At 35.1% G+C, this 26,500-nt stretch overlaps 1 protein-coding gene across 16 annotated transcripts in view; it reads right to left on the reverse strand.

Annotated features, from left to right (window-relative positions):
• Positions 1–26,500, reverse strand: part of FOXP2 (forkhead box P2) — a 555,422-nt gene that overhangs the window by 39,899 nt on the left and 489,023 nt on the right. For 13 of the 16 annotated variants that reach the window (XM_021078421.1, XM_021078434.1, XM_021078433.1 and 10 more), the window contains 6 exon segments: positions 25,798–25,989; positions 24,094–24,262; positions 12,005–12,218; positions 9,962–10,066; positions 2,572–2,659; positions 731–814 (listed from right to left, as the gene is read on the reverse strand). In XM_021078421.1, coding sequence (XP_020934080.1) covers positions 731–814; positions 2,572–2,659; positions 9,962–10,066; positions 12,005–12,218; positions 24,094–24,262; positions 25,798–25,989 — 852 coding nt within the window. 16 annotated transcript variants of the gene reach the window in all.

The raw sequence follows: 26,500 nt of genomic DNA on the forward strand, positions 1-26,500 counted from the left end.
TACTCTAAGTTTCTGTGCAAACATTAGCTGAGTGTGATAAAGTATATTCTTTTCAACAGTCTGTGTATCTGCCTACATTAGCAGGTTGGCTTAAATCTCCAATACTTTTTACGGAAACTGCTGTTTTCATTTTCTATAATCACCCATTTTCCTTTGTCATAAGCTCTCTAAATTAACACCAGGTGTACTCCATGGTAAAATGTATCAATATGTGACATACGTCTTAACTGAAATAACCACCGAAGGAAGAGAACAAAATTGGCTTGAAAAAGACGACGACCTTGTGAGAAAAAAAAAATTTTTGATAAAAAAATCTATTTATATGTATCTTATGATTGATCCAGATCCTCTTCAGCATACCCCATACCTCTCCAGTTGTGATTTGTCCTGTTACTGCTTCTCAGGTTGCACAAAAGTGGGTTTCCTTTTAATATCTGTAAACCTATCACAGAAAGATATTCTCTCTGGCTTCAGCCTCAAGGCGGTGATTTGCGCACTGATAGGTGTACTTTGTTTAGTGTCACCCACGGTGTAGATTGGATAGATTTTGTAAAAGATAGCATTACTTTAAAAGAAACATACAATTTGACAAGCGATTGCATTTTCCTTTCCTTTTATTGCCATATTTTTCATCACACTCATTGTTTTCTAACTGTCCCTAAATTGTTCATTTTCTTAGTCTGTTACATCGGTAGAGCTATTTACTGTTTATAAAGCAATATGCACTTACAGGTTTGGGAGATGGTTTGGGCTCTGAGGGTCGCATGTGCAAGTGGGTCATCATTGCTTGAAGACGTTCGCGTTCTTTAGAAAGCTGTTAAGAAAGAGTGAGATCAGAAGCATTTTAGAAATGACTGATACAGCTATTTTATTGCAGTGATACATCTTATCACTGAGCTTGTCTCCAAGTAATGATTCCTGCATATAAAAGTCTGTGTCCGGGGGAACTTATCTGCGAGGAAATGCAACTTTAGCTATGGAAGGGGGGAAACTTTTATAGCTTTCCTTATGTTAAAAGGTCAGAGAAAACAAATAACACTTCATCTTTTTGTCAATAAGAGAATTGAGGTCACAGTTGCCTCGACAGTAACAAGTTGCTGAAACCATAAATTAGAAGGCCCATGGTGTCTCTTTAAAGTCCTGTGGACACTGTTAGCAATGGACTTGTGCCAGCAGCTGTGAAGGGGTGAAGGGTTCTCAAAGCGAAGTGCCTGCCAGGATTGTCTCCACACTTCATGCATTCCCACTGAGGTCCAGTTAGTGCCCCCTGCAATCTGCCATCATCAATCTAATTCAATAGAGTGACAGAGACCAGGCAGTGTGAAACGCTGAACTCTGCCACAGAGTAGGCATCTACACTTGCACTGGGTCTCATTACAAGTGACGGACCTTACTTTTCCATCAGTCAGACACAGCAGCCCAAAAAAAAAAAAAAAAAAAAAAAGAAAAAGAAAAAGAAAAGAAAAGAAAAAAAAGGAAGCATAATTGGTCACACTGCAGACTGTATCAGCCCAACTCTTATGTGTGAGTCTGCCTTTTATAAATGGTAAACAAGTTTATAAAAAGGCTTTTTAAACGACAGCCACAATGATGCTTTTCTGTGTTCTTGATTATTTTACAAGTAAAAATAAAGTATTTTTAGCAGCTCTCTGGAAACAAGCAATGACATTCAAGGGTTTAGTGAATGATAAATTTCAAACAATTGAAGACGTAGTAAAGTGTGAAGACAAATAAATTGTACGTTTAATTAAATGAAACAAGGTACTGGTTCGGCTGAGAAAAAATAATCTTTAAGGCGAAATATTAAAGAAGTTTTAGAGGGTTAGGATAAATGTAGGAAAAAGGATACTGAGGGTGATATAATTGCTTTCTGATCAATTTTGTGAGTCTATTTATTTTTGGCCAAATTCTGTTTCAATATTAACAGTAATTTTTCTTAAGCCAGCAGCATTTATACATATTTATACATTGTAGTGATACAATACATTTATACATATTTATATATTATAGCGATACATTTATTACCATCTGTGATATTATAAATGATTTGCCATTACTCTAAGATAAGTCTTGAGAATTCTGACAAGTTCTTTATTTAAAATACACTAGAGGTGGAAAAGAGAAAGTTTTTTTGTCTTTTGGGTTTTTTTTTGGGGGGGAGGTATTAAAACAAGGCATGATATTGTAAAGCCTTTTTGCTATAATATAAAATCTCCTGGGGAAAAAAAAATCAAGATTAGCTCATATAAAAACTGCCTCTGTGATAAAATCATATCCAATTACGGGGTTTGATATAACCTTTATTAGGGCAAACTTAAATGTGACTCCTTTGGGATGGCCAAATACATATGATGTAGTCTAAAGGTTATATAAGTCCACATGGTAAGTACATTAAACTACAGCAACCCTCCCCCCCCCGAATTATCAATCATTACCATCATTATCATAAACAATCTAAAATTTCATGTACTTCTAGGAGTTACTGTGTCACAAGACACAGGATCTGCCCAGTCCTCAATTTAATAACCAGAAGTCTGCAAAAGGAGTTCATCGAGGGGGTCTTTGACAAACCTGTATCTCTAACTGTTGTACCACCTGCATTTGCACTCGACACTGGGCAGTGCTTCTGTCATCCAAGGCGTGTTCATTGTTAAGGTGCCTAAACAAACACATAACACAAATGCAGTATTAAGCCACATCTATCTCAGTGGCATATGCTTCACTTAACAACCACTGAAATCCTATTTCGTCCACAGTGGGAAAAAAGAACACCTTGAAATGATACCAAAAAAAGTTTAAATATGCTTGTGCGTTTAGTGAAAATTATTTATGCAATATAAAGACACCCTTTAAAAAGCAGAAAATGTCATTATCTCTAAGCTTATCTGTTTTTACAAAAAATATTTTCCCCAAACCATGGGCAGAATAATAGTAGAAATCACTGGATGTATTTCATATACTCATGCCATTTTTGTTCAAAAAAGAAAGGTACCTTATAAATATATGAACCGAAAGTGATTCTGAGGAGAACAAAGACAATTCTCTATCCCATTTTTGTTAAAACAGTTTGTGGCTCCTGTGATGTTATTTAGTGAGTGATGTCTTATTTCACCAGGATGTGGTGTGAATTATGGAAAGCTGGCAAATTACCACTCCATGGAAACATCAATACTTATGAAGAATGATCACTTGCAGTTACTAATAATTAAAGCGCAATGAAGATTCTGATAATCAGAAGGGTAAGACTGACATTTCATGTCCAGTGTCCTATTGGGGAGACATCTGTCTTAATCTTACAGAAGAGTAGAGAAAAGATAAGACATTCTCATGCTCTTACTCTGATCTTGATTACGTAGTAGTCTATTACTATTATTTCATACCGTTTAAAAAGGTCTCTTTAATGAGTGGTATGTTGATACACCAAAAGTAATTTAGTAGAGCAGCATCACCAATGAACATGTAATCTGTAATATATCATTTATTTGCTGCCTTCTTAAACTTAAAAAAAAATCTTCAAGTAATTTAATATCCTTTGTCATATCTATTTCACAGGCAAACAGGCAAACTAAGGCACCAACTTAAGAGACACTCTCATCCACACATCTACGTGAAATGTTAAACAAAATATTCACAAAATTAAATAAGAATTTACAGATTTTTCTATTTGGGCTCAAGTATCATTTAGAAAGGTAAGAAAAATTCAGTGCAGCCATAATTCTACTAAATTCAGCAAGTATACTTTTGTGCCCATTTAGATTATTTACCTACATTGCTTGAAATTAATATTGAAACATAAAAATTAGACAAATATGCAACCCATTGAAGAAGATTTAAACTGACGTTTCTGAGAAAGGACTAATTTATAAATACATAGGTTTATTTGTTAGTAGATCCAGGTCGAGCAATTAGAAATCTTTGTCCGACAGACAATGAGCCATCTCTTGGTAGATTAAATCAGTTCATTTCAATACCTCTTCACTGATCATAACAACAAAACCTCCATGTTGTCTTAGCACAGTTGTCATTCTTGGTTGAAAAGAGACTGAGGACTACAATAGCGAGGTGTACCAGCTCAGGTCTGAGGTGTGTGGTTACAGGGAGGAGAGGCACTTCCACTCCACCTGTCTGCTCTTAGACCAGCTCTGTTTGGTTTGGTTTAGAAACTAACTGTAACGAAAACTAAAATTCACTCATGCTTTCTGAAAAGAAGGCAGGGACTGGTACAGTAAACCAGAGGTTAGTTTGGGACATCACAAATTCCTCATTAACCAGACCTTTAAAAATTGCTTCTCCCGTTCCCTCCAATTGTAATGAGCAATGAGTCAATTTGCCATCAATGTACTAGAGTGGGAGCTGTAGTCCTAAGGCTTGATATTGCTGTATTTTCTTACGGTTTTTTTCACCCTGAACTCTTGAGGAACACACATATATTTATTCCACGATCAGTCTAAATGCTTATTTTTAAAAATGCTTCAGCTCTACACAAAGATTAGGGTGTATATAGAAGAAGACAACTCGGATATACAGTTTGGGGAGCAAAGATATATTCAGTTTTGCATGTTTATTTTTGCAAGAAATTACTTTTTAAAAAGGTTTTTTTTTATATATTTGTTTACTCCTTAGTGATAATAATTATCCTATATTTAAAGAACTAAAAAAAGTACAAAATGTTTGCATTATATACTTGGGTCTTAGAGACCTATTCAATTTATCTATGCAGCTTTTATTAGAATAGAGACTGTAGACTACAATAATAGTCAATGAGGTTTTGTCTTGATTGAATTTTTCAGTGGAACACAAAAGAACCTTGCCATTAAAATAGTCCTTTATTCTCCTGTATGAAGGCGAAAGGTTTTTAAAGTGTTGTGATGTTCAGTAATGAGCCTCTATCTAAATTATCATTGGTGACAAACTCACAAAGCACTTTTCGAGGACACATAGTTATGAAATGCCAGAGCTGCCACTTTCTTTCCTGTAATTATAGGCTAGCTTGCAGCCCTTCAATGATCATTTATAGAACAGCCTCCAGTGGATTACTGAGAACTTGAAAAACACATACATACCTCTGCCACATCTCCCTTCTCCTTTCCTCGCTATTGTTTACCAGTGATATGTAAAATAATAGTGCCTATTCATTCCCCCTACTTAATTATGCCAATCAAAGTACAGAAATAGTGTCGGATATAAATACAATGCAATACGACTAAATAAATAGGCCGAGTATTAACATTAAATTATGAATTTATGTATTTATGACTATTTTGTGCCCAAATTATTCTCTTTTATGTTTTTGTAACTATCTCAGGTACTACATATTGCTATTCAAAAATTCTCTATGATTTATAAATCAAGAATGAGATAATACTGAAAAATGAGAGGATTGGTGGATTTTCTCAGTCAGTGCCTAATTGCTGTTTCAAAATGCATATGCAAAGGGACATTTCATTAATCATTTAATCATGTCCCTTGCAGGAAGTTGGAACTAATGTTGCAAATACCCTTTTCATATGAATGCTCCATAATACTATCTTATGCATTTGATATATTGCCTATGTCATAAATTATAGCTGCTTCAAAAGGACCAAGTGGGGTTGTTATCCCTGAAGATGCTTGTTACAAAACCTTTATTAAGTTTCTTTTTTTACTTATTGCTAGTTCTATTTCACAGCTTCATACTAGCCAACAATAATACTCTTTCTGATGGCAAAGGTCTGTAAATTACCCATGCAATCACTAACACCATTTCACAGGCCTGTTCTACTTCTACTGGTCTGCTAACAAGGCGATTACACACAAATTACTGAATGCCTATGAAATATTTAAATGCATTCTACTCTACTATGCATTAATAAGAGCAAAGCAAGCTCTGGAATTCTGGTTAGCTCCAGTCCCTAATGTCCCCTAATGAGCCTCTTACCGAGACTGCAGTTCAAACAGAGAGGTGAAGAAAAAATGCAAAGGGTGCCTTCAGAAAGGCAGCACTGAACAAACATTGTGTGAGCCAGTTCTAATTTATGGGTCACTTTATAGGGATATTGATTTTTGTTTTCAAAATGGAATAAATGATGTGGTCGACTGACGTTCTTTCAAAACTGCATTGAATCTGTGTGCTAGGTAGGTAGTGTTAACTAGGAAAAAAACCACGTAAATAGGGCAAGTCTTTCTAAAAACAATTAAGCAAGTGTTTCAGGAAGACCAAAAGTAGGACAGGATCCTTCCAATTTATTTAATGTACAATTATCTTTAATGAAGCTTTTAAGGTTATGAATGCATGTGGTAACTTCAATTATATACACCTCAGATTAGCAATTCAATTTTAACCTCTAGATTTTTCAAAATCACTTAAAGTTATAGCATTTTATAAGCTAAAAAGGGATCAGACTTAAATCCAAGTATGTCAGAGACTGTTTTAACAAAATGTTTCACTTGCATATCACTGGTGTTTGATTTATTTTGCATCAAGCTTTTTATGTTTAAACACTGACAGGAGTTTAAATACAAAATGTTAGCTGTCACTATTCATTTAGCTGATTATGTGAGATGCCTTAGTTTTGAGAGATGGGGGCACTGTCACCAAAAGAAACAACATTCTGACAAGTTCAAAGAATGCCTTCTTGAGGTCATAATTTTGTAGCCATGCTGCCTAGTCAAAGACAAAGAAATAGACAATACACACTAAGTAAGAGCATAATTTTTAGAGTAGTCAGCTGGAAGATAAATGATAACAAATTTCCATTAAATAAACTATTCTGTTTCGACCACCTTTTCTATTGCTATTTATACAGTGTCAAACCTTAAAATTTTACTGTCTGTAATAAACTTAATTCCTCTATCAACTAAGTGCTCTTTAATACACTGATATTTTATTGACACTAACTATTTTGCCTTTCTTCAAAAAGTGTTTCTATCTTTGTACCTCAGAACATGTTTTGTTTGCTAGGAACTGTATATGTGGGTTCAAGAATGCCTGTCTGCCAACTTGAATGTTCTATTGTAAACATTTTCGTTTAAACTCTAAAAGTCAATCCATCTACATTCGAGCTGACTTAGGGCCAATGGAATGATAATTAATTTTGCAGACAAACTACACTAAAGTTTTGTGGGATGTTATTGTACCTTGACATTTATAAGACAATAATGAAGAACTAATATGAAATGCTTTTAGTCATCTAGGGAGAACCTCAATGAGTGATCTGAAAAATGGTTAGCTTCTGTCAATGCCTACTTTACAGTAATTCAAAAATTTTCCTACACACTTTTTTAATCTAGACTTTTCTCTTCATTCTTTTATTTTTCTGCTTTCATCGTTGCTATTACGAATGTTTCTAATTAGTCTTTTTTTAAAAAATTCAATAGAAAAATTTCAATCGAATATTAAAGAATATATATGTACATATGGCTTAGAATATGTATGTTCTTCATAAGCATACATCCTCTGGTGGCATTTCATTTGGTGCTAGGCAAAAATAGAGGAATTATACAAGTTTGTTTGGATATAATGTGAGAAAGGGAATTTGGGACTGAATATATTTTCTATTATCCTTTGTTATTAAACCTACATAGGCTAAACAGTAATAATGGATGGTTTCCTCTTATTTCAAACCAATGGATAAGCTGTCTGATCTCAGAGGACAGCTCAAGCTATACAATTTATTTCCAGGCATTTTAGAAATAAAAATGCCACCACAGTATTCTCCCAAAAAACTTTTATAATAAACACTGGGCACAAAATTTCTAGAAAATGGATAAACAAAAAAACTGAGAGCTAAAACCCTTTACAGCTTTCTGACTTGTCTGACATCCCCCCACCCCCGCCAAGACTCCCGATTCTCTCCATTATTACAAAAGAAAAGCAAAATCATTCCAAGAAAATTTGGATTGGTGGTGATGCCTTCTTCAATTCACTTTCCACACAGACACGAAGTCAACTGTTTTTTCCTGAATAACTGAAATTAATTTAATAAAATGTATTATTTTACTTCCCTTCAAATTTTCCACACATTTTAAGAAAAGGACAATGACAGTATGAAAATATGTTTAATTAACACTTCATCTCAGTACAGTATATGGTATTAGTTCTATTAACAGAATTTATCACAGATCTTTTGACTTCGAGAATGTAAGCATATCACAAGAAAACTGGACTAAAAGAAAGGCCTTAAAATCTACTGTCATTTGTTCTGTCATCCCTATAAAGTTAATGGGTTGGAAAAATGGTCAGTCTTTGGAACCAAAGTTGATACTTAATTGAAAGGAAATGCTTTAATTGTAACTTCTTCAGTTTTTAAAAAGCACCAACATGAATATGAAAAAGAGCTTTGGAGGGCAAGATGAGAGTTCCTATTTATAAATTTGTTAGTAATAAAAATATGTATAAATATTTTGAGGTGAACAAAAATGCTCCTTTCCATGTGCTATAAAGGACATCACATTGAAAGAAAGACATTTTTCTTAAAAGATTTTGAATTTTATCTGAAACAACAACTTAGAGCAATAAAATGTATGATGATTAAGCTAGTTTTAAAGTTTAAATGGCCATATTTAAGAAAGAGTGGCATAATGATAAGGAATAATAAAGCATTAATAAGGACAAATACACTCTAGTGAGGAACTAGGAAATTAGCTGTTTAATGAATTAATATCCCTATATTCTGTCTTTGTTTTTGCAAATTTTTTGTTCCTTAGGAAAATTTCAGCAAAGCTACATAACATTTTAAGTACTTTTCTTATTTAAGACACTCAAATCAGTTTCCTACCCAACAAAATGGTAGCTCACAACTGTTTTTGATAACAGGAGTACAAATTTTCATTTAAGGTAGTTATAAACCATAGCAATATAGGAGTGCATTTTCTTTTAATTGGTCAGAAATTTTTAAAAGGTTAAAAAAATCCTTGAGGAAATCTTACTGTAATTCAGTTATAAAGTTATTATGATGCCAAGTACTTGTGCCTTGTTGTTAAGGTGCTTTTGCTCTATACCCTGTAGTCTACCATTTGTAAACACATCTTTTTGATGTTTCTGCCAACATCCTGGCAACAAAGCAGTGCAATTTCAAATGAGCTAATTAACTTAATTGTTGATGAAGCATGAAACAGTTCATTCACCCTGTTAGCTGCTCCATGACAACATAAGAGTCTCTGCCTGTGAAGTTACTCATCTCCATAAAGCTATCTGTAGCCCTCTGTTTAGATCTCTTGTATACTGAAATTGTGCATGGAAAATGTTTCACAAAAGATGCATATTCTCGTTTGAAAAAGAACCTTTTATGCATTAAAAAATAAATTATCATGTATGAAGAAATGAAGGATATGCAAAGTTTTTATTTTAGGCTAGAGAAGCCATATAATCTAACATAAAATGATATGGCCATGTATGTTTCTCTATGATTCTCAGGGCAACAAGTAACAACATGGAGAAAATATAGTTCTCTTAAAATTTTAGTTACTAGTAATTTCACTTTTATTCTTGTTAAATAAATACATCAAATATTATTCAAAGAAATATAAAGTCTGCAATAAAAAAATAAACCCTTAAAATGTCTTTTGTTTAAATATATGTATATAATGTGTGCTTATATATATGCAGGTATGTATATATATATTATATGACTTCTCATAATTTTACTGGAAATTTTTATTGAAATCTTGAAATTTAAGTGAATCTTGCAAACATGCCTTCCAATTATTAACAACGGTATTATAATAGGCTATGATTTTTCATTCATTCAAAAATCTTTATTGGATGACTTATAAAATAGTCTCACAAAAAGGTAAAGATGAAGAGTTAACTTTCCTGGTTTGACTTTGCTACACACTTGTTGGAACACACAGAACTTACAGTGTGCCTTATGATGGACCTTTTGGTTTCTTCCTTCAGCTTTCTTCTGTTTATTTACAACAACGTGTCTAAACCTCCCATACAATCCACTCCCTCCCCTAAAAAAAAAGGTAAAAAACCTACTTTAAAAACTGTCCAAAATCTTCACAAATGCTTTCACAGCCTGGCCATTTGCAAACTCCATGGCCATAAAGAGTGTGAGAGGCCCCAGTCTCCTCATGTGACGAGCTGTAGCAAAAGAACAGGGCATCAGATTCATCTCAGAAAGTCATAATCGTTGCAGGCTGCTAGCGCCTGTCAGGTTACGATCAGTGACAAACAGGTCAAAACAGGTCAATTCAGCTCAGAGCAGTCAGAAAAATTTAATCGTTCTATTGAATAGTTCAACTGCCAAGGCTAGATGATGTTCCAATTAGAGGAGAAATAGAGCCAAAGATGACTGTTAATAAAGGATGAAAAACTAAGAGGACTGTATAATATCATATGCTAATCCTGCCATATGACCTTAATGTTACATTTACCTCTAAATAAAATATATATAGTCATGTGTGGTCAAGAGAAAAACACCTATGCATTTAAGAAAGTATCAGGAAAATCACCATAAGCGTTTTGAAATGTTCATTTTAGAGAAGATATAGACCTTGAGACTCATTTAAATTGTTTAATATTTATGTGTGAACCACATATATTTCAGCTAGTTATAATTGACTAAAAAACTTCTGCTTTGGAACAGTATTCATTAGTTATATGCTTTTACAATTGTCAAAGACATTTGATAGGTGAATATTACATCACATAGACACATCCTAGAGACATCACCCAACTTCTGAGATATATAATCATCAAATTACTCTCAATTAAAACAACAGCATGAAAGCATTCAAAGGCATACCGTTTTATAACAATGAAAGCTAACAAGAAAAATTTTTCATGATACTCAAAGACCAAAACATTACCAAATTAGACTATCCTATTTTAAACTGTACTGTAATTAAATATGTTTCTTTGAAAAAATATTTGTTTATGAGAGAGTTTGTTACAGTTAGGTAGGTTTTCATATTACATAATAGAACACTGTCAATCTACTACACTTAAATATGAATTTTACAGCTACATAACATAGGAGACTTTGCTACTCTGTTAAGAAATCCTACACTTATGTTTTATCTTCAAAAAAGATACTTTCCATGTTGAGCAATATTTTAGCTTAACGTATTTGATTTAAATTACATTAAAGGATTTAAGTAGATAACCATATGCCTGACCAAATAGAACTAGACAGACAAAAATACATGGGTGCTCCTTTTACAAAGGCTGTTTTTACACAACTAAAACCGTACGTTGAAAAAGTATCTAATATAATGTACTTAGGGTTGGTTACTGTAGAAAAAAAAATTTTTTAATGAATTTTGAATCAAATTTATTCAGAAAGTTACCACCTTCATTATTACTATACGTTTATAATTCCATCATGTTACCACAAGAAAAAAAGGCAAACCAGACCTTCTATCTTCTGGTTTATTATACCTGTGTTTATTTTGTTTATGTGTGTCTATTCTCTGATTTCTAAGTATATATCTGTAACATGTATTAAGGGGTATATGTATGTATCTTTAATTATTTGAAATTGGTTCTTAAGTTTAAAAATGCTAAAAAAAATTCTTATTTTGTCAATCAGGCTAATCACAACATCTCAACCATTAAACATATATTGACACAATAATTCCACATGTACTTACAAAAAAATAACTCTCTTCAAGAAGTTCCTCCCTCTATCCATAAAACTGCTGGTATTAAACTTTTTAAAATGAAAATAATATACAAGATAATCTAAAGGTTTCTTTTTTGTTCTTTTTAGGGCCGCACCCGTGGCATATGGAGGTTCCCAGGCCAGGGGTTGAATCGGAGCCATAGCCGCTGGTCTATGCCACAGCCACAGCCACGCCAGATCCTCAACCCACTGAGCGAGGACAGGTATGGAACCTGCGTCTTCATGGATACTAGTCAGATTCGTTTCCTCTGAGCCACAACAGGAACTCTGGTTTCTACTGTAATTTGTGGTTCTACATATTTTGCCCCTGTTAGGAACAACCCATTATTTTTAAGTTTACAAGTGTTGAAAGTAAAATTTGGTCATAGCTATGGAATAAATCTCATGAGATTTACCTGTCTCGCCTTGCATTTAGAACTGAAGACTGTCCATTCACTATGGAATGATGGGTTATTGGTGGTGATGCTTTGGAAGTGGTGGAGGAGGTAGTCGAGGAGGAATTGTTAGTAGTGAGGTCTAGCCCTCCGTGTTTAATGCCATTGTCGTCCATACTGTGAACTCCAGTCACTTCTTTCCATAACTGCTGAATCTCAGCAGGACTTAAGCCAGCTACAAAAGGAAAGAAAGCCCCACCAATATAACACAGTAAAGTTTATAACATAAGCTCAGTATTATTACTGGACTAATGCCAACAACAAAAGTGATGTTACCAAAACAATTAAAATACAGTAGTCAATCACTTTACACCATCAGCACTATAGCTTTTCTCTTGAACAATCAGTTATTTGCTAAAGACTACCAATTTGAGACTAGAACTAGAAATAACAGTATTGGGAATAATATCAAGGATTAATAGAAAAAACACAGCAAGTTCCATTTGCAAATGAAAACTATTCAACTTTCAACAGTAGGTCTTACTTATTGGTAGTATTAAGTTTTTATCAGTGAGAAACTGAAAGACAAGTACATTTGGAAATAATACATGTCAAAAGAAATGAAAAAAGTAAGGAGGGAAAACAAAAATGTCAGAGGAAAACAGTAAACACTCAACTCAAAAGAAAAATAGACTTGACAATTATCTGGCAATTTTGATATTTTTCAGAGAGGTAAAGGATACAAGTGAATTTCATATTAAGGTCCTAAAAATGCCAATATGCTTACCTATATGGGCCAATTAAGCATATAAGATCTAAACTTCTTCATTTTATGTCTGGTAGATAGAATAAATCAACTACTCTTTTTAAACAACTCACTGGTTCAGGTTATGCAAATTTACCTGATTTATGAGGAATGAAAATAGAAAGGCTAGGTACAATCTTTTAGCTTTTAACTGTAATTTTTTTTCCTCTTTAGGGCTGCACTCACGGCATATGGAAGTACCCAGGCTAAGGACTGTATTGGAGCTGCAATTACAGCCACCAGCCTATGTCACGGCTACAGCCTAAACAGAGCCACATCTGTGACCCATGCTGCAGCTCGTGGCAAGGCCAGATCCTTAACCCAATGAGTGAGGCCAGGGATTGAACCTATGCATCCTCTTGCATACTAGTTGGATTCTCAACCCGCTGAGCCACAATGGGAACTCCCCTAGCTGTAATTTTGAAGTGGGACTTGAGAAACTTTTGTTTATAGTATTCGACTTATAAAATAATGCTTATAAATGCAAAGTACTGTGACTTCATATATTCCTTATATACCTTATGCTTTTTAATCCTTACTACAATCCAATAGAGTTGACATTTTTATCATAACCAGTTAATTTATGGATAAGGAAACAAAGTGAGAGAGACGTTCAAAAATATATCTAAGGTCACAAAGCTTACGTATGAAAAAGCTGTGATTTAAATGCAGGCAGTCTTACATGAATGCCTTTGCTCCTAAAATATTTTATTCACACTGGTCAGAATGGCTCTCATTAATAAGTCTACAAATAACAAATGCTGGAGAGGGCATGGAGAAAAGGGAACCTTCCTACACTGTTGGTGTGAATGTAAATTGGTATAACCACTATGGAAAACAGTATGGAGGTACCTCAGAACACTAAATATAGAACTAAAAGCAATCCCACGCCTGGGCATATATCTGTACAAAACTATAATTCAAAAAGATACATGCACCCCTATGTTCATTACAGCACTAGTTACAACAGCCAACACAGAGAAACAACCTGCATGTCCATTGACAAATGAATGGATTAAGAAGAGGTGGTATATATACACAATGGAATACTACTCAGCCATAAAAAAGAACAAAATAATGCTATTTGCAGCAACATGGATGGAATCAGAGATTCTCATTCTAAGTGAAGTAGGTCAGAAAGAGACATATACTGTATGATAACACTTACATGTGAAATCGAAAACATGGCACAAATGAAACTATCTACAAAATAGAAACAAACTTATTGACATAGAGAACAGACTTGTGGTTGCCAAGGGGGAGGTGGAGAGAGTGGGATGGACTGAGAGTTTGGGGTTAGTAGGTGCTAGTTACTACATTTGAAGTGCATAAGCAATGAGGTCCTATTGTATAGCACAGGGAACTATATCCAATCACTTGTGATGGAATATGATGGAAGATAATATGAGAAAAAGAATGCGCATGTGTGTGTGTGTGTATATGTACATACACACACACACATATATATATATACACACATATATACGTATAACTGGGTTGCTATATCCATATAAACTGGGTCACTATATATGTATAACTTGCTGTACAGCAGAAATTGACAGAACACTGCAAATCAACCATAATAAAAGTATAAAAATATGAAAAGTACTGAATGAAGATAAACTGAAAAAATATACGAACAATTGCTATCATTTACTGAGCATCTACTTTGGTGCTTTACATACTTTTTTTTTTTTTTTTTTGTCTTTTTTAGGGCTGCACTCATGGCACACGGAAGTTCCCAGGCTAGTGGTCAAATCGGAGCTGCTGACCTCTGCCACAGCCATAGTAATGCCATATCCCAGCCACATCTGTGACTTAGGCCCCAGCTCTCAGCAATGCTGATCCTTAACCCACTGAGTGAGGCCAGAGATGGAACCCACATCTCCATGGATACTAGTCAGGTTCTTAACCCACTAAGCCACAACAGGTACTCCTGATGCTTTACATTCCTAATCTCAGCTAATATCACCTGAAATTAGGAATTAATACATTTTATGGATGAAGACATGGAGGCTCAGATGGATTAAATACGTTGTCCGAAACACTAAGCTCATAACCAGTGGACAGAATTCAAACTCGATGCCCTGTGGCTCCAAAATCTATATGCTTTATAACTATATTTATCTATAACATCTACTAAAAGGATGCTAATCAAACTATCCCCCCCCCCACCCTACCCCCATATCAGATGCTATAGTGGTGCTGATCAGTTGAGAGGTGCATGGAGTGAAGTGAGATGAAACAGGCAGAAGAGACCAGTGAAAGAGAACAGAACATGATAGTGAGAAAAGCCCCCGCATCCTTACCTCTGCACATGGAAAAATCATTGATCTAGACATAGCCATAAGTAGCCCACAGGAAGAAAGTTCTCACTGTTCCAAATACAACTTCTGGTCAAATGATTTGTCACAGTGGTAACTTTAAATTGCTATGCCTACCACAATTTCAAACGGACCTTTTTTTACAGAAAGCTATCATTTTGCTGATTCTGGCCCCTCAAGATTTTAAAACGTAGTCTGAGACTATGTCTTAAAGTAAAGACAGTATAACTCAGGTTCCCCAAATTATTCAAAACTGTATTTTTTTTTCTATAACTAGGAGGATGGATTAGTAAAGGTATTTCTGTCACATAGGAAATAATTTCTATATGAAGATCGTTAATAATTATTTTAATTCTTGCTTTAACCTAGGATTCTGAAATTGACTGTGACTTTTTGATTACCTGGCTTCGTGTGCTGGGTGTCCTAACAGTAAAACTCCATTAGCAAATGTTTCTCTCTGAGAGCATCAGCTCGTCTTCCGCATCAGAACGCTCACCATCTCACCTGCTGCCTCTCTGCTCCACATTCTACGCTTGGCCTGATTTCTGCCATAGCTTCTGGACTGCCTTCCTGTTTTCGCCTTGCCTTTGTATAACTTATTCTTCATATATCAGCCCAATTATTCTCTTTAAAGGTAATTTAGGCTATGGAACTTCTCAGGCAAAGCTTCCACTGGCGTTCCAGAACACTTAGGACAAAAAAATAAGAAGAAGAAAAAAAAAAAACCACCCAAGAAACCTTTCTGTGGCCTCTGAGGTGCCAGCATTTATTATCTAGCTCTTGCCTGCCTCTCTGACCTCATCCATCACTCTCCCTGCATTTCATTCTCTTATACTAGCCTCTGCTGTTTCGTGAATACATCAAACTTTTGCTCCCTTTCTAGCTTTGGCTCTGGCTGCCCTTACATTCTGGGCCATTCTGGTTGCAAATCTTCTCATGCCTCCTCCCTCCCTTCACTCAGGTAGTGTGAGGCTCACTTCTCTCTGACCACACCATCAACCACTGCCCCTCCCTACTTGCCTTTTATCATTCCCTATGGCCTTACCCTATTTTATTTTACTTTAGAGCATTTATCAGGCTCTATGTTAGTTGTTGTACTTGTTTTCATCAGTCTCACTCCACCACTTACTAAGAGTTGGGGTTTCTTTTTTATGGGTATACCTCCAGTGCCTAGAATAGTGCCTGGCATGTGCTTAACAGTTGTTGATTTAATGGATTAAAACCAATTCAATCAGTTCTCAAAGATACCTTGGACTTTACCTCGTGACTCTTAAAAGGTAAACTATTTATGAGCACTGCTCTCCTGTAAGGCCAATGTTTAAAGAATTTTGAATGGTACTAGTTGATTCCAACAGATTGAGTGGCTAAAAACATTTTATAATTTGGGTAAAGACTCAGATATTTTAGAGACTATATAAGTTAAAAATGTTATTAATAATTTAGTTTTTGAACTTTAGTAATGATTTACTTAACCTATGTACCTGCTTATCTTCTGAAAGTATATTATTACCATTATCCCATTCATTTGCATTGACAATTAGAGGTATCACCATGATATCACAATGATATGGTAGTGAGTAGTAGGCACATAAATATTTGATAAATAACCCGTTCATCATACAAATAATGATCCTTAATTAAAAGAATATTATATTTTAAAAGCATTAAATTTATTTATTTATTTATTTATTTATTTTATTTTATTTTATTTTATTTTTCCTTTTTAGGGCCACACCAGATGCATTTGGAGGTTCCCAGGCTGGGGGTCTAATTGCAGCTGCAGCCACCGGCCTACGCCACAGTTACAGCAACACAGGATCTGACCCGTGTCTTTGACCTACACCACAGCTCATGGCAATGACAGATCCTTAACCCACAGAATGAGGCCAGGGATCGAACCTGAAACCTCATGGTTACTAATTGGATTTGTTTCTGCTAAGCCACAATGGGAACTCCCTAAAAATATTAAGTATCTTAATAGTAAATACTTATATAATTTAAATATTTAAACTTTAAATATTTTAAATATTATAGATAAGAAGCAGAAAATAAACAATGTCAAAAAGAGATTCTCGTTAGCAGAGTGGTTCTCCGCATATTAGAATCATTTGGGGATCTTTTAAAACTTCCAGTGCTCTGACCAAACAAATTAAATCACAATTTCTGAAGGTAAGACACAGGCATCAATTGTTTTTGCAGCTCCACAGATGATTCTAATTGCAGGTAATTTAAGGGGAAATTTTTTAAACTATCATATTGCTCATGAGACAAAGTATTCACAACTCCAACTTGTTCACTTATCTTCCATGGATACAAAACTATTTATGAATATGAAACGACAAGTCAATCAACTACATTTTGATGATTCGCAAGAAACAATTTACTTTTTTAGTCATCAATGTAACAAATTCAGCATTTCCCAGACTGTGTTCCATGGAGGGCTACTCTTCTAAACACTGTTAATCTAAGAGATTTCAGAGGCCTGTGGTCTTGATCTTGGAGACATATGACTTATGTTAGCAAGTAAAACAGTTCTAAGATTCTAGTAACAAAGAGAACTTGAGTCTCTTTTTCTAACTCAGTGTTCGGCAAATACATTTGAAGGAAAAAAATAAGTCAACAAATTACTTTTACAATTACACTATTTCATTTCAGAATTTATTTATTTATTTAGTCTTTTGAGGGCTACACCTGCAACATATGGAGGTTCCCAGGCTAGGGGCTGAATCGGAGCTGTAGCTGGCAGCTACAGCAACGCCAGATCCAAGCCACGTCTGCGACCTACACCCCAGCTCATGAAAACACCAGATCCTTAGCCCACTGAGCGAGGCTAGGGATTGAACCTGCGTCCTCAGGGATGCTTGTCAGATTCGTTGCCGCTAAGCCACAATGGGAAATCCTCATTTTGGTTTTTAAAAACCAAGTATAGGCTCAGGATTCATCAAGTCATCTCCATCCCTAGTTCCTTCCTTGAATTGAAAGCTGCCTATCTGGTAGCTCCGCGTAACCCTAACAGAGCCTCAAATCTTACATGTGCAAAACTAAGCTCCTGTTTATACCACAGCCCTTTTGATCTCAACTTACTCCTCTCTCAGGTTTTTGTTCTGTTTACCAGATACTTTATAGTGCTTCTCATATGCCAGTCACTTTTCCAAATGCTTCCTACATGATAATGTAATGCCCAAACCACTATTCCTATTGTTATTGTAACAATAATTATTTTCCCTTTAGAGATGAGGACAGTAAGGCACAGAAAGGTGCTCAACTTGCTAAAGAGCTAGTAGGTAACAGACCTCCCTCACATTTTCAGGTCATTCCCCACATATCCCCTTCCCAGGACTCCATCCTTGGCCACCTGCCTACAAGTTCACATGCTCCCATTTCCTATGGTTGCTTAATTAGTCCCACAATGGGAACTCCTCAACTTAAAACTCTAAGTGCAAATTACTTGGCTTTCTTCAAAAACCTATTTCAAGGATATACAAATACAATATTTCTGCCCAAAAGTTTTGTAAGTATGTAATTTAAAAATTTCATGCCCACCCAAAATTGAGAAACTTGGTTCTCCTATAAATGATGACTTGGGCTTGTTCTCAATCACTGTCAGGATGATAAATAAGCCTTAAAAGATTTGTTTTTCCCAGAGTTGAAAGATCAAAAAGATGAATTCCTAATCAAATTGCATATAATACCAGAGATAAAGAAGTTTAATAATAATTCTTTAATCCTGGAGTCAGAGTTGGAGAGTAACTACTGGGTACCAAGCACTGTGCTAAGAATTAATGAAAATTTGATAATTCATATCTAGAGTATACATCCTTAGGGCAAACAAGGTTTAAAAATTTCAGTGGCTTCACTTATTGGTAATAATTACACGAGCAGATTCTGCACACTCACAAATAAGATTTTTTTCCCATGTTCTTTTATTTTGTCTAGTAATTAATTTTAACTAAATAATTTTAATATATTATGATAAAAAGTAAGTCTACTGTGAATTTTAATTAACTTATTTAATAGTGCTCTGCTTATTTTCTAGTGTTATTTATACTTAAGAGTTATACAAGTGAATTTTGGCAATTGTTTTATTAAACCATTTTGATAGTCAATAACTTGAATTATTGAAGTATTATCATTAGTTTTTACTCCTCATTTAAAATTTTACATTTTGAAAAACTAGTATATACACATGGCCGAAATAATTGAATCACAGAGAATAATATGCATTACAAAGTTAAATTTCCGTACCAGTCCTGACCTCTGGGTCTCCAATATTCCTCTCCAGTGGCAACCATTATTCCAGTTTCTGGGCTATCCTTCAGAGACCCACGTGTTCATTTACAATGTGCCAAACCTAACATATTATTTTCAGAGGTGTACCAAATACACATTTTGTTCAAATTCTGAATTACAGGAAGGAAAATTAGCTATTTGTCTACCAAAATATGAACTTCTGGGGTACAGAAATACGTCTGATATAAAAAATTCCTACATGATTTTTACTGTCAAATTCTTTACAGGTTGCAGTTTTACAGCTGGATATCTATTACAAAAACAATGATTTCTCAGTTTTATTGATCATGACATTTTTACTTCGACAAAATTGATATTTTCCTTTTAAGTGTCCCCCAACATATAAAGAATTGACAAATAGAACTTTTTAAAAAGACACATAGCCTAAATGGAGTTAATTCCATTTTAATATATGCGTGTTAGTATACTAAACAATTAGCCAATTAGAATTATGATGTAATTTAATCTCCATCTCCCTACATCATTTACATTTTCTCAAAAACTATCTCAACATATCTTTAATATTTCCCTACACATTTAATTATTCCTAAGCTAGTTTTTATACATGAAATTAACAGCATTCACAGGTAACTTTGCAAAATTTCATTCCCATAATAATAAATGTACATTTAAGCTTTAGCTCACTGATAGGAGTTTCAGCATGTAAAGCCCCAAAGGAGATTTTGCTTCCAAGTTACAAATAGAAGATTCACTGGTATTTAAGAGAGAATACTAAGGTGGCAACAATTATTCAGCATGGCATACATTGTTCATAGCGCTGTTGCTGTTACCCTGATTTGATATATGCTCTGTGTAAACCCATGATCACAGATTAAGCAAAAACATCAAGGATGTCAGAAGTGATGGTGAAGTAGGCATTTGGCTACTTAGATTTCCATAAGCAGAGCCTGAAGTCCAAGTCAAATTCTGATCTTGGCTGAATACCGATGTCAAAGACAAACTTCGGCACAGTCCTCACTCAGCATAAAGGATATTATTATACGTTTCTTCAATAGATATCATTTTCTTTATTATTCAGCAGTTCTCTGACTCCAAGCTCATTTAGTTCTACAAGGTGTTCGTTCAAAATAGCAATTGCTGGTTAGATCTAGCATTCTCTTTGGTCTTGGCAACAAAAATGTTTATTTTAGATAACTCCTATAAATTCAAAAATGTGTTTTTAAAGCTGAATGAAATACATATGTGTATGTATGTGTGAGTATGTATGTATGTATCTATCTATATATCTATTGATCTCTCTATTCATCTAACTTAGTCCCTGTAGTAATGCTAAACCTGTGAATAGATTACACACTGGGATATACTGACTTCCATCTTATGTCAAAAACATATCAAAGTTTAAAGTGCATGTCAAAATAATTTCCTCTTTTTCAGCATGTAGACATTGAAAATGAGTCACTAAATAATTACTATTTGATATATAAAATACACTATGTATTGAATAGCTTTATAATAGGTATTTTTGTTTGAGATGGATTTCAAGATCCATCCTTTTTTATTTGACTTCTGCATACCTATACTCTCTCTCTCTCTTTATATATATATATATATACACACTTAGAGATTGTAATTTCATTGCCTAATTTACATTAAAATCCAATATTATAGTAACGCTCATGATGACTTTAAATGCTTAGTATTTAAAATACCTTATTTTAACATGATATAATACAATATCACATCATTTTGCAATATAGAGAAAAATGTCTGTAATCTTCTACTCTTATCAAAATTATAACTATGGTTACTTATATCTGATTCTTATGTACATATTTTTATACAGTTAAAAAGTTTTAATCTTATTTATTTATTTATTTATTTAAATTGTTATTTCCCCAATACAATTTTTTTTTTCCCACTGTACAGCATGGTGACCCAGTTACACAAATATGTACATATTTTTCTTCCCTCACATTATCATGCTCCATCATAAGTGACTACACATAATTCCCAGTGCTACAGAGCAGGATATTTTTAAAGATATAATGCGAACATCATCACTGCATATTAGTCCTACTTGGTATTCATATGGCTATTACTTGTGGCTAATCAATCAACCAATCAAAAACCTAATGCAAAGTGAACAGAGAAACAGATAATAAAAGTATTTAAAACATCTTTGTCTGAAATAACCAGTTAACTAAGGCATAAATGATTCAGGGCTTATATTACCTAACAATTACTTATTTACTTTCTCCTGTCCTAACACTAAGATTCCAGAACAGTACTATGAACTTAGTGTGTTCCCTTACAGGAGCTGGTTTATCTGACACACTGCAACTGTGTTTGGCTGATGGGTCTCCACAACAGCACTTTTCACACATTCGTCTAAATAGTTGAAACATGATGATGACTTCTATCTTTTTATTTAACATACATATATTTTCTGCTGCAACCCAAATATCTTTTCAGATTTACTTCCTTTTCCTCAGTGTTCTCCATTCCAGACATTATCTCTCCTTTATCTGATGGAGAATGCAAAACAAAAGAAAGAGTGATCAGTATGTAGGGTAGAAAAATAGTGAGTCGCTATGTTGTACAGCATCAAGAACTAACACAGTGTGGTAGGTCAATTATTTCATGATGGATGTACGTCAGATCACTATGCTGTTCACCCTAAACTTACACGGTGCTGCAAGTCAATTACATCTCAATAAAACTGGAAGGGAAAAAAATGGAAGAAAAAGAGAGATAATTCCATCAAAAGAATGCTCAGAAATAAGAAAAAAAGTCATTTGAAACTATCGGAATGGTTAAAGCATAATAAGCTTCCTTGTTTGCAAGATATTTGTATGATTATTTTGGAAGAATGTAGTTTAACAAATATATTTCAGAGATGTTACACTGTGTTTCTATGAACATCCATCTTAAACTTTCTTGAAATGTTTGTTTGAATGGTTTTACTCAAATAAAATCATGTTTCTCTATTGAGGAGAGAAAAAACAGATCCTAAATACAGACTTTATTTGAATTTTATTTGAAAAATTAATGACATAAATTTATTGCTTCTACCAAATTTTATAGTTTCTACCAAAAAATCCATGTTTATATTAATTTATAAATTCCTTATTTTTTTAAACTTATTTCATCCTTTGTCCTCAAGTTGTATTTATTTTTCCAAAGAACAATTATTTGTGAATAGAACATTCATTGCTATGGTGATACTATGGTTTATTTCAATTCTTTTTGGAATGACACAGAAAAGTGAGTTTCCTGTCTTATTTTTCTTTCACTATTTAAACTTTATCCTTCTTGAGTTCCTAGGAGTGATTCAATCAAGTGGATTAGAGGATCTCAAGTCAAGTAGAAGAGAAGTCCTGGGAAAAATAAGCCATGGAAATAGTAATTTGATAAATAAAGAGAAAAACGTTTACCACGATGTTGATGTTTCTAATTTTATGTACCAAAACCAATAAGTATATGCATTTCAAAGACTGTCTTTTATCTGCCTAATTATAATTTCTGTATATTTTATTGTTCTTGAGTTTCTTCAGTTCATCCAAAAGAGTAAGAAAAATGACCAGCAAGTACTACTGCAATGTACCCTGTAAGTTCATTTTAACTAATTTTAAGTAACTTGATTAAAATTTGTTCCAACAAAATCTAAATGTGAATTAGAATAAGCTTTGATAACATTTAGAGATATATGACTTTTACCTGTATCAAGGATTTTAGCATACAGAGAACCATTTTGTTCACCATTCTCTTGACTTTTTTTAACTTAGAACTCCTTCCATTTCACAAAAGATTTAAATGATGGATATATATACAACTGTCTTATTGAATTATCAAAGTACATCCAAAATTTTCTTATCAGAAAAACAAGTATACAATTGACAGTTTTTTTTATGCGCCCCCCCCCCCCGTGGCATATGGAAATTCCCGGGCCAGGGTCTGAACCCGAACCACGGACTGAACCCGAACCACAGTTGTGATCTTTGCCATGGCTGCAGAAAAGATCCTTAACCCGCTGTATGGGCGGGGGATTAAACCTGCATCTCTGCAACAACCCAAGCCCTTGCAGTCAGATTCGTAAGCCACTGTGCCACAGCAGGAACTCCTACAACAGACAGCTTTTTGAAGCTAAACTTCACAATACAGTACATGCATATACAATATTATTTTAGAGAAAATAGCATCATACGGTTCCATGAGTTATGATATAGGGTCCCCAGTTCCCCAAAGCATAATTTGGAATATGCTCTGTAGAAATAGACAAAGCTTCCCTTTTATACATAGGGGTTTCAGTGAAGATTAGGAACGTCTATCTTTCTTATCAGTTGTCCACCAAAACTCCTATCAGCTCACTCATGTCAAATGGAGTGTTGTTCGCTTTCCTGCTCATTCAATTCCCTGTAGATCTTTAGTGTATATTCAACAGCTTGAATTTTGCTGCCCTTATAAATCTTCTTTCATAAGATGAATAAGTACACATTTAATATCTAACACAACACTTGAAAGCAGTTTTACTACACACTTAAAACGCAGTATGTAGTAAAATTTCTTCAGTCTCAAGAAAATGGGCCATGCAATCATGTTAACAACCATGTTTTAATAATAAACATGAGGGGCATAAAAACAAAATCTTCTCAATGTCTCAGGTAGATAGGCCATGCAGTGGTAGAAGGTGCAAGCTTAGAAATGAAGTATGTGCTGTGTTTCGTATGTACCTTGAGGCAGCGATTGGACGGGAAGTGCCGCCTGGCCAGGTGGGATGGAGATGAGTCCCTGCCGCTGAAGGCTGAGCAGATGTTGCTGCTGCTGGAGTTGTTGCATCTGGAGAAGCTGCTGCTGGAAGACAAGCTGCTGGGCTGCCAACTGCTGCTGCTGCTGCTGCTGCTGGTGCCAGAAAACCCAACCCAGTAAACAGCAGAGAAGGTGGCCTGCGCAAAAGCTCTCAGACAGAGAAATGCTCCCTCCTTTCACTGCCCCGGGGCGTTTGTGAATGGTCATCCCATGGTCAAAGTCCAAGGGTAGAATGGGAGCAAGTTCTGGATTTTCGGTTGCCTTTCTTTCAAATATTAACACAGCAGCAGAGAACCAAGGAACTTGCATTGAACAAGGATGGAACAAGGTCTAGAGAAAGGGTGTAGCCAAGGTCTCGACTTTAAACAAAAATGGCTTATCACAGATGATAATGAATTTACCTAGACTAAAAGAATAACACTTTACAGAAACAGTCAACTTCAACACACTTCTTTTTTTTTTTTCAATTGAATAAGTTTGATGTGCAGAAGTCCCTGACTGTGGTCTCTAGTGATCTATTAGTAAACTGGGATGGAGCCTGCACAGGACAGGCCTGTTAGCACTCTCTCCTCCTCTCCTCTCTTACCGGAATACATTAAAGGCAGCATTATGTTCAAGACCAGAAAAAAGTGCCCTTATTATAAGGCAAAGTATAAGTTCCAATTTTGTGAGGCATTACAAGACAAACCAGAGTTCTTTGGACTCGGGAGGGTCTGAGGAGGCAGTCACACTTCAGAGAGAGACAAGCCGCTGTGGAAGACCTTTCCTTTTTAGTTTGGGGAAAAGAGAAACTTTTGATGCGCTCACTGGAAAACAGACTGCATAATGGAGCAAGTCATGTGGATTGCCCAAAGCCTCCGGAGAAATAAGGGAGCAATTTCTATTCTGTAGTTGATGGCTGTCTGAAATTCTATTCACAAATCCAAACAGAAACAAAGCCTCAGGGGGTCAAAACTGTTTCCTGTACGTTTGCATAATGGGCAGCTTGAAGACAACGGCTCTGATACCTGCTGATCAATTTAACTACTTCAACATGTTTTGTTTGTATTATGTTTATATTTGATGCAGTTTGCTGACAAGTGCAAGCTAGGCCTGAGAAGCCAGCTTGTCAGTTTGATTTATGAGCATATCAAACTGGAACTTTCTACTCGCCACTCCAAACCTACGGTAGCAGTTCATTAATCAGGGGCCTGTGACTTTGAAATCTGTGCTCAACCAGATTCTCCCCGGGTTCCCCCCACCCACCCCCAACAATAGGCTAAATTTGCATGCATGTTCTCTGAGCTGCACCACTGAGAAAAATAAGGTTCCCTCACCAACTTAGATTCTCGGTGAATACAAGATAATCAGTACTTTGTCCACCACACAGCTTGCTCTTTGTACACTGTGATTCATTAGTGAACATTAGACGACAGCAGCATTGGATTGTAACTCTCAAGTCCCATGCTACAAAAAAGGAGAGCAGGAGAGTTCTACTGTCACTGTTATTAAGCTCAACACAAATGTATAATAATGCATCTTTGACAGCAAGAGCCTGGTGATAGGAAGATCTAAGACTGCCCTGGCCTCACAGCGCCCTTCCCAACCTTACGTTCCTCCGCAAAGTCACTGAGCCGGCTGGGTCCTACCTCTTTTGCTTGCTTTCCAGGATGCTGCTGTTGCTGCTGCTGTTGTTGCTGCTGCTGTTGTTGCTGCTGCTGCTGTTGCTGCTGCTGCTGCTGTTGCTGTTGCTGCTGCTGCTGCTGCTGCTGTTGCTGCTGCTGCAAAAGCTGAAGATGTAACTGCTCTTGCTGTTTCTTGTAAAACTCTTGTAGTTGTTGCTGAATAAACCATTTTGACTTTAATAAATAAAGGCAAAAGTTGCATGGATTATAAAACTCCTAAACTCTTCTAGACTGGCACATGGTAGTCTCCATTAAGATTCACCTCATAAGAACAACAATAAATACGTGCACTGGATTTCAGGAGACAGCTCTACATACATTTTTCCCCCCAAGGCATCTCTGAAACTTTCCAGTCCAGAATCCAAAACATCCTAAACAAAAGGGTATAGGAAATCTGTATTCTAAAGGGTCAGATACAAATAAATACGCTAAATTACTATATCTACAGTCCCAACAGCAGATAAAAATAAGTTAAAGTCTACCATTTATAAAAACCAACTATAGAGTTACATAAAATCAGGTTGTCCAGTTCTCACTGAGAAAAAAAAATCATAATCCATCAGATGTAAAGAAGAACGTCAGATTTAGAAGTATAAGCAACTGGCCTGTGGTCATTATTGTAGAACACAGGAAAGTAATTAAATCTCTAAGAATTTGGGTAAAGCAC

Source organism: Sus scrofa, chromosome 18, assembly GCF_000003025.6.
Source record: "Sus scrofa isolate TJ Tabasco breed Duroc chromosome 18, Sscrofa11.1, whole genome shotgun sequence".
NCBI classification, from domain to species: domain Eukaryota; kingdom Metazoa; phylum Chordata; class Mammalia; order Artiodactyla; family Suidae; genus Sus; species Sus scrofa.